At 46.8% G+C, this 9,844-nt stretch overlaps 1 protein-coding gene across 3 annotated transcripts in view; it reads right to left on the bottom strand.

The window, feature by feature from the left end:
- Positions 1 to 9,844, bottom strand: part of RHOA (ras homolog family member A) — a 73,083-nt gene that overhangs the window by 2,885 nt on the left and 60,354 nt on the right. For all 3 annotated transcript variants that reach the window (XM_011980911.1, XM_011980910.1, XM_011980912.1), the window contains 2 exons: positions 4,633 to 4,753; positions 1,502 to 1,632 (listed from right to left, as the gene is read on the bottom strand). In XM_011980911.1, coding sequence (XP_011836301.1) covers positions 1,502 to 1,632; positions 4,633 to 4,753 — 252 coding nt within the window. The remainder of the gene's footprint in view (positions 1 to 1,501; positions 1,633 to 4,632; positions 4,754 to 9,844) is intronic.

Here is a 9,844-nt window from a genome sequence, read left to right as displayed (position 1 = left end):
TGTAGTCCCAGCTACTCGGGAGGCTGAGGCAGGAGAATGGCGTAAACCCGGGAGGCGGAGCTTGCAGTGAGCTGAGATCCGGCCACTGCAGTCCAGCCTGGGCGACAGAGCGAGACTCCGTCTTAAAAAAAAAAAACCAAAAAACAAAACAAAAAAAAAAACATGGTATACACTGGGAAGTAGAAAGAGGGAAGAGGTCAGAGGAGGCCTGGAAGGTTAAGGAGTCAATCAAGGGCAAAATTACTTAAGCTACCAATCCAGGACTAAATGCCCTGAAAGAAATACAGCCTACCCTTGACATTCAGACAAAGAAACCTGAGTAAGAGAACTTAGGTTGAAGATCTCAGTGCCTCTCCAGTGAGGAAGCCCTGCCATTACGTCAGCTGGTTTCTGAGAGGCCAAGATGCCATATCCATCATCACTTTTAAAAAGGCATTGGGAGTGGTAGAGCGGGAAGGCATTAGGGCTTTCTATCTGGACTCCCAGCCTTCATGATTTCCTTATCTTTCAGTTGCCACTAATTTATCTTTGGCCTCACATGTACCAAAGTAATAGCTGGGGAAGGCAATCAAGAGTCTAACAGGGGCAGGCGTGGTAGCTCACGCCTGTAATCCCAGTACTTTGGGAGGTCAAGGCGGGTGGATCACCTGAGGTTGGGAGTTTGAGACCAGCCTGACCAACATGGAGAAAACTTATCTCTACTAAAAATACAAAAATTAGCCAGGCGTGGTGGCACATGCCTATAATCCCAGCTTTTCGGGAGGCTGAGGCAGGAGAATCGCTTAAACCTGGGAGGCAGAGGTTGCAATGAGCCGAGATAGCACCACTGCACTCCAGCCTGGGCAACAAAAGCAAAACTGCGTCTCAAAGAATAAAAATTAAGGGTCTAACAGACGCCAGGCACAGTGGCTCACACATGTAATCCCTGCACTTTGGAAAGCAAAAACAGGCAGATCATTTGAGGTCAGGAGTTCAAGACCAGCCTGGCCAACATGGTGAAACCCCATCTCTACTTAAAACAAACAAACAAACAAACAAAAAAACTAGCCAGGCATGGTGGAGGGCGCCTGTAAGTCCCAGCTACTCGGGAGTCTGAGGCAGAAGAATCGCTTGAACCCCAGAGGCGGAGGTTGCAGTGAGCTGAGATTGCACCAATGCACTCTAGCCTGGGTGACAGAATGAGACTCCATATCAAAAAAAAGAAAGTTCCTACATCTAAAGCCACTGACTACTTGCTACTGATGAAATGGTTCATTCTCAGGCCAGCAGTCCTTATGGGCATAGCACTACCTCATAAAAAACATTCCATCTCACAGAACTAGTGAACTATTTTAGGGATCTTCTGTGAAGATCCCAATCAATGAGGGTCAGAGGGCCAGAGAGGGGCTTCTGAGCCTCTAAAACAACCTGGCCTGTGAAGGTTTCTGCTGGGCTCCCCAAACCTCCAACCTTGGGGCCATAGTTCAAGAATACTACAAGACAGTCCTGCCCCAGATCATGCCTGCTTCATCTTGGCTAGCTCCCGCCTTGTGTGCTCATCATTCCGAAGATCCTTCTTATTCCCAACCAGGATGATGGGCACGTTGGGACAGAAATGCTTGACTTCCGGGGTCCACTTTTCTGGGATGTTTTCTGAAAAAAAAAATGTAGAGAATTTGGGGATACATACAATTCTATCTTGAAGACTTTCCAAGAACCTCAGTGAAATTCAGAGACACTTTCTTTGTGGCTTCAGAAGAATGCTAGACATTTAATGAAACCCACTAGTTTCAAAACCATAAAAAAGGGCAAATATAATCCCTTTCCTTTAAACAGAGAACCACCAGCTTTTTCTCAGTATAGCCAAGAAGGGTGCTGAGCATCTCTGTAGGTGGGGCCCAAGGAAGGGCTCTGGAGGAGCAAAAGATCCACAACACAAGGTAGCTTCACGGGGGTACTTCCTGCCCCACAAAGGCAGGCACTTTACAGGACATCCGTTACTGCTGGTAGATGATTCTGACATAGCTTACAGAAGGGGTGCCCATTCTAGGGCAGCAGCTGACCCAGGGTCTATATGCTCCTTTTCTAACTTGTTCATGGACTCTCAGCATAACTTCTACCCTATGGGTTTACTGGTATTTCAAATGGCTCAAGAGTGACTTTTGGCCAAGCGCAGTGGCTCACACCTGCAATCCCAGCACTTTGGGACGCCGAGGCAGGCAGATCACGAGGTCAGGAGATCAAGACCACCCTGGCTAACACGGTGAAACCCCATGTCTACTAAAAATACAAAAAATTAGCTGGGCGTGGTGGTGGGTGCCTGTAGTCCCAGCTACTCGGGAGGCTGAGGCAGGAGAATGCCGTGAACCCGGGAGGCAGAGTTTGCAGTGAGCCGAGATCGCGCCACTGCACTACTGGGTGGCAGAGCAAGACTCCATCTCAAAAAAAAAAGAATGACTTTTGAAAATAACCAAACGAGGCTGGGTGTGGTGACTCGCACTTGTAATCCCAGCACTTTTGAGAGGCTAAGGCAAGTAGACAGCTTGGGCCTAGGAGCTCAAGAACAGCCTGTGCAACATGGCTAAACCCCATCTCCGGCCAGCACGGTGGCTCACGTCTGTAAGCCCAGCACTTTGGGAGGCTGAGGTGGGTGGATCACCAGAGGTCAGGAGTTCGAGATCAGCCTGGCCAACATGGCAAAACCTCATCTCTACTAAAACTACAAAAATTAGCCAGGTGCGGTGGCATGCACCTGTAGTCTCAGTTACTTGGGAGGCTGAGGCAGAAGAATCATTTGAACCCAGGAGGTGGAGGTTGTGGTGAGTCGAGATCTTGCCACTATACTCACTACAGCCTGGGCAACAGAGTGAGACTCTGTCTCAAAAAAAATCAAGAACCCCATCTCCACAAAAACATACAAATACTGAGTTTACTCTCAGGTGGGCAGATTGCCTGAGGTCAGGAGTTCGAGACCAGTCTGGCCAACATGGTGAAACCCCATCTCTATTAAAAATACAAAAAAATTGCTGGGCGCGGTGCCTCACGCCTGTAATCCCAGCACTTTGGGAGGCCAGGGCAGGCGGACCACTTGAGGTCGGGAGTTGGAGACCAGCATGACCAACATGGAGAAACCCCATCTCTTCTAAAAATACAGAATTAACCGGACTTGGTGTCTTGCATGCCTACAATCCCAGCTACTCAGGAGGCTGAGGCTGGAGAATCGCTTGAACCTGGGAAGCAGAGGTTGTGGTGAGCCAAGATCGTGCCATTGCACTCCAGCCTGGGCAACAAGAGCGAAACTCCGTCTCAAACAAAACAAAACAAAACAAAAAAACTAACCGCGCATGGTGGTGCGTTCCTGTAATCCCAGCTACTGGGAGGCTGAGGCAGGGGAATTCCTTGAACCAGGGAGGCAGAGGTTGCAGTGAGCCAAGATCGTGCCACTGCCCTCCAGCCTGGGCGACAAAGCGAGACTCCCTCTCAAAAAAAAAAGAAAAAAAAAAAAAAGAATACTGACTTCTGAATTATGCGGCTGTGTTTAGGCTAATGAAATGATCACATTCAAGCTTCTATCAGTTAGTTAAGATACTCCAGAAAAAGGCTAAGCCAGGGCAACCAAAAAAAAGAAAAAAAGTCTTTCCCCAAAAGAGATGGCTTTACATTTGGAACTCATCTGGTATACTTCTTTTTTTTTTTTTTTTGGGGGGGGAGATAGTCTGGAGTGCGGTGGCCCGATCTTAGCTCACTGCAACTTCCGCTTCCCAGGCTCAAGTGATTCTCCTGCCTCAGCCCCTGGAGCAGCTGGGATTACAGGCGCACACCACCACACCCAGCTAGTTTTTGTATTTTAGTAGAGACAGGGGTTTACCATGTTGCCTAGGCTGGTCTAGAACTCCTGACCTCAAGTGATCTGCCAGCCTCAGCCTCCCAAAGTGCTAGGATTATAGGCATCAGCCATCGCGCCCGGCCTTAGTTTATTCATCTTTGTATTTGGAATTCATCTAGTTTACTCATCTAGTTTACAAGGCAGTTACATTTTTAAATAACATTTAATATTATTTAGTAATAATAATATTATTTTTGAGATGGAGTCTTCCTCTGTTGCTTAGTCTGGAATGCAGTGCCATAATCTCGGTTCACTGCCATCTCCACCTACAAGGTTCAAACCATTCTCCTGCCTCAGCCTCCAAGCACCTGGGACTACAGGTGTGTGCCACCATGCCTGGCTAATTTTTTTTAACTTTTAGTAAAGACAGGGTTTTGCCATGTTGGCCAGGCTGTTCTCGAACTCCTGACCCTCAGGTGATCTACCCGTCTGGGCCTCCCAAAGTGCAGAGATTATAGGTGTGAGCCACTGTGCCCTGCCTAGGTGGATACATTTTAAATAAAGTAGCCATGGGAAACCTAGGCTGAAAGGGACCCAAGGCCCACACTCTACAGTCCTAAACTCCGCCTAGGTGGATACATTTTAAATAAAGTAGCCATGGGAAACCTAGGCTGAAAGGGACCCAAGGCCCACACTCTACAGTCCTAAACTCCAGGACTCTTGGCCACTGATGATTGCTTCTCTGAAGATCATGTCTGCTTTTCAGCCACTTGATGCCCAGAAACCAGATGCCAACCAGTTACATAGGCAAATGCAGGGCCACTCACCTAAACTATCAGGGCTGTCGATGGAAAAACACATCAGTATAACATCGGTATCTGGGTAGGAGAGGGGCCTCAGGCGATCATAATCTTCCTGCCCAGCTGTGTCCCACAAAGCCAACTCTACCTGTAATGGGAAAAACAACCACAAAAATGCAAGGTTAATCCCCCTACCCACTTTTAGAAAAAGTGACACTTACCATAGTACACTGAAATGGCAGACGGTCTAAAACAGTAAAACACAGGAGTATTTACATTTTTTCTTTTTTTTTTGAGACGGAGTCTCGCTCTGTTGCCCAGGCTGGAGTGCAGTGGCACAATCTTGGCTCAAGCAAGCTTCGCCCCCGGGTTCACAACATTCTCCTACCTCAGCCTCTTAAGTAGCTGGGACTACAGGCACCCGCCACCACGCCCGGCTAACTTTTTGTATTTTTAGTAGAGACAGGGTTTCACCGTGTTAGCCAGGATGGTCTCGTTCTCCTGACCTCGTGATCTGCCCGCCTTGGCCTCCCAAACTGCTGGGATTACAGGCGTGAGCCACTGTGCCCAGCTGAGTATTTACTTTTATGAGCATCAAGCTCAAATGAGAGTATATTTAAATTATTTTACGTTGAAATTTCTCAAAATTGAAAATCTGAGAGCCTATCTCTACAAAAAAACCTTAAAAATTAGCTGAGTGTGGCCACGCGCAGTAGCTCACGCCTGTAATCCCAGCACTTTGGGAGGCCGAGGCAGGCTGATTGCCTGAGCTCAGGAGTTTGAGACCAGCCTGGGCAACACGGTGAAACCCTGTCCCTACTAAAATACAAAAGAAATTAGCTGGGCATGGCAGCGTGCGCCTGTAGTCCCAGCTACTCAGGAGGCTGAGGCAGGAGAACTGCTTGAACTCGAGAGGCGGAGGTTGCAGTGAGCCGAGATCGCGCCACTGCACTCCAGCACTCTAGCCTGGACGACAGAGCGAGCCTCTGTCTCTAGAAAAAAATAAATATAAAATAAATAAAAATTAGCTGAGTGTGGGCCGGGCGTGGTAGCTCACACCTGTAATCCCAGCACTCTGGGAGGCCAAGGTAGGCAGATCACCTGATGTCGGAAGTTTGAGACCAGCCTGACCAACATGGAGAACCTCCATCTCTACTAAAAATACAAAATTACCCGGGCATGGTGAAGCATGCCTGTAATCCCAGCTACTCAGGAGGCTGAGGCAGGAGAACCGCTTGAACCCGGGAGGCGGAGGTTGCAATGAGCCGAGATTGCGCCGTTGCACTCTAGCCTGGCCAACAGGAGCGAAAGTCCGTCTCAAAAAAAAAAAAAAAAAAAAAAAAATTAGCTGACTGTGGTGGTGCATGCCTGTAGTCCCAGCTACTTGGGAGACTGAGATGGGAGGGCTGCTTGAGCCCGGGAGGCGGAGGTTGTAGTAAGCAGAGATTGTGTACTCCATCCTAGGCAGGGAGACCTTGTCTCAATTAGGAAAAAAACAAAACAGATACTAGAACTGAACCAAGTGGCATAATTCAAAATGTCAAATCAAAAATAACTTTGTAACTTATAAAAGTGTTTAATTATAAGTAACACTGTACTAGGAAAGAAAGCAGACAGGAGGGAAGAAGTCAAATTTTAAATAACATTCCACCAGGCATACAGGCAAGAGAGGAAGATACAAGACTAAGTAAATTTTCTGCTATAATGTGGAAACCATGGAGACAAATCTGTATTTTGAGTTGGTAGGCAGGAAAAGACACCATGCTGGGTGTTAGGCAAGGCCTGAGATGCCTGAGATGACAGCAAAGTCCTTTTGGCTATGCCTTTACTACTCAAGAAATGGCTGAAATAATGCATCACATAAGGTGAGAGAGTACTCCTTTCACATCCAGGTACATCCTCACCCTTCTGTGGTACAAGGGTAAACTAATGCCTGGGCTCTGAACACAAGTCCCATTCAACACTGTCCAGCACTGCAGCCAGCTCTGCTACCCCTTCTTATCACCAAACTCCATGTTAAACTTTGTTAAACATCCTCTGTACAGAGGCCCTTTGAGGCCCAAGAGGTTTCCCTCCAATACTTGGAACACATCTTTCTTCTCTTAGCACCTCCACAGCCCAAATTTCAGTTTCTAAATGATTTCTTCCCTAAAACTGACAGTTCTTCTACCCCCCAACTTTTGCCCCAGGATGCATCATCACAAAGAACCGCCACAAGGCCCACTGTACTTCTGTCATGCACACCATCATGTGTAACAAAGATACACTGATGCCCAATTATCACAATCTGTCTGTCCTCACAATAATGGAGCTCATTTACTCCCTGGCAAATCCCACTCTCCCAGCCCCCTCCACCCCACGGTGTTCAGTCATACATTCAGCCTCTATTGGCGCCTGATAAAATGCTTCCAAGGTGTTGAGCCTGTCTCATATCAAAAGGAGCCTTTTCATTGTGAGCAGGCCTACTCTTGGTACCATGATCACCTACAATCTTGTATGGTTCCCTAGGCTGTCCTACTGCATACTGTTTTTTTTTTGTGTTTTTTTTCCTGTTTGTTTTGCTTTTAGTTTTTTTTTTAAACAGAGTTTCGCTCTTGTCGCCCAGGCTGGAGTGCAGTGGCGCAGTCTCAGCTCACTGCAACCTCTGCCTCCCAGGTTCAAGTGAATCTCCTGCCTCAGCCTAAGGCACACCCAGCTAATTTTTTGTATTTTTAGTAGAGATGGGGTTTTGCCATGTTGGGCAGGCTGGTCTCAAACTCCTGACCTCTGGTGATCCTCCCACATCAGCCTCCCAAGGTGCTGGGATTACAGGTGTGAGCTACGGTGTCCAGCCTTGTACTATTACATACTGTTAAATGAATATTCCTACACAGTACCCTCTCCCATCTTGGGGACTCTTGAGTCGCTCTGAGGCAGGCAGGTAGCCTGTGATATGCTCTTTAATCAAACACTTTTATTCCGGGGGACTCTCCTCAATTGAGGACCTCCCCCTATCTTGCGAGGGTCAGTGATGTCCAACGTTTGCAGCACAAGATACTCACAGACCATGCCTCAAGGTTTTAAGTCAAGATCTCTAAATTTCTTATGGGCAAGATTCTGGTTGTTCCAAGATGCCCAGGCAGAGATGATGTTTCCAAGAGAACCTAAGAGCTGCTTCCAAAACATACATACTGCCACAGGTGGAAAAGACTCTTCCAGTTCATGCTCACAGACATGCAGCAACTAACGGCCACTCTCTGGAGAAAATGTTAGGATACAACCAGTAATACACATTCACTAGGCTTTTGAGAAATGAGCTATGAAAATGCCAACCTACCATTGCTTCCCCAAGCCAATGGATCTTTCTATGTATGGTGTATCAATCTAAGATAAGAGGGCTATTACTTGACACCAATCCTGAAGATGTCATCACATTTCTACCTAGTTTGTCACAACTGGTCCCTGTGTCCACATAAAACCAGTATTCCTATCAGGACCACAAAAAGACCTATGTCCAAGCAAACATGAAGAAGACTGAGGCTGAACTAACACTCTGTATTGGTTTGCCATCTGCAGGGTACATCCCAAAATTCTGTTAGGATAGTATTTGTTGTATTTTTTCCAACTATACTTGGGCCAAAAAGTATCTTAGAGGTCCTATTAGCGTAAGAGCAATCATCCTGGCTCACTTTTATTTGAATAAAAAAGACTACAAAATATAGGCCGGGCACGGTGGCTCACACCTGTAATCCCAGCACTTTGGGAGGCCAAGGTGGGCAGATCACAAGGTCTGGAGATCAAGACCATCCGGGCTAACATGATGAAACCCCATCTCTACTAAAAAAAATACAAAAAATTAGCCGAGTGTGGTGGCGGGCGCCTGTAGTCCCAGCTACTCGGGAGGCTGAGGAAGGAGAATGGTGGGAGGCAGAGCTTGCAGTGAGCAGAGATCGCACCACTGTACTCCAGCCTGGGCAACAGAGAGAGACTCCGTCTCAAAAAATAAATAAATAAATAAATAAGACTACAAACTATAAAAGAGGTTTTTGAGCATGGAAGTACTCATCTCTTAGAAAACGCTTTGGTGCTTCCAAACATTTTCCGTTACTTCACAGAATTTGATGTCACCTATAAAAACCGTTTTACAAAGAAGGAAGGCTCAAAGGTCAGGCAGCTTATTGATGGTCAAACAACTATCAGGAAGCCCTACAATGAGGGACCCTGGAGTTCTGAGCAGCTGGTCTAACCCACATTCCTCCCACAGTGCCACAAAAGGAGGCTAGGTAACCCTGGGACAGAAAGAAATAAGTAATGTAGCCAAGTGAGAAGTGGCCAGGCGCAGTGGCTCATGGGTGTAATCCCAGCACTTTGGGAGGCCACGGCGGGTGGATCACCTGAGGTCAAAAGTTCGAGACCAGCCTGGCCAACATGGCGAAACCTCATCTCTACTAAAAATACAAAAATTAGCCGGGCTTGGTAGCGGGCACCTGTAACCCCAGTTGCTCGGGAGGCTTGATAGGAGAATAGCTTGAACCTGGGAGGCAGAGGTTGTTGTAAACCAAGATCGTGCCACTGCACTCAGCCTGGGCGACGGAGTGAGACTCTGTCTCCAAACAAACAAAAACAAAGTAAGAAAGGAGAAAGGGGATGAATTAATGGAAGGTAAAATATCAAGTGTTAGCAGCATATAAGACATATAACTGAATGCCCAATAAAAATGAGGATGTTGGAGAAGAGCATCTCATTCTAGTTTCAGGGATTTTTTTTCTTTCAGCTGACCCACTTCAAAAGATGTACAGGAGAGCTGGGCACACTGGCTTACACCTCTAAGTCCAGCCACTTGGGGGCGGAGGTGGGAAAACTTGAGCCCAGTTGTTTGAAACCAGCTGGATCAACACATGAAGACCTCATCTCTAAAAGCATAAATTACCCAGATATGGTGGCACATACCTACAGTGCCAGCTATTTGGGAGGCTGAGGTGGAAGGATCACTTCAGCCCAGGAGTTCAAGGCTGCGGTGAACTATGATCATATCACTGTACTCCAGGCCTGGGAGACAAAGTAAAATCCCTGTCTATTTAAAAACAAAAACAAACAAACAAAAAAAGAACAAAAAAAAGTATGGGAGGCCAAGTAAGGCATTACTTAGACAACAAAAGGAAGAAGATTAAAAAAAAAAAAAACTAAAACCAAAAAAACCCCTCCAATTCCCTAAGAGTTTTGTTCCAGTCTTGCCAGAGGGCTTTTAGGACAGAAATGG

Source organism: Mandrillus leucophaeus, unplaced genomic scaffold, assembly GCF_000951045.1.
Source record: "Mandrillus leucophaeus isolate KB7577 unplaced genomic scaffold, Mleu.le_1.0 Scaffold22, whole genome shotgun sequence".
In the NCBI taxonomy this organism is placed as follows: Eukaryota; Metazoa; Chordata; class Mammalia; order Primates; family Cercopithecidae; genus Mandrillus; species Mandrillus leucophaeus.
Note: the sequence above shows the minus strand (reverse complement) of the source record. Positions and strands in the feature narration are given on the sequence as shown.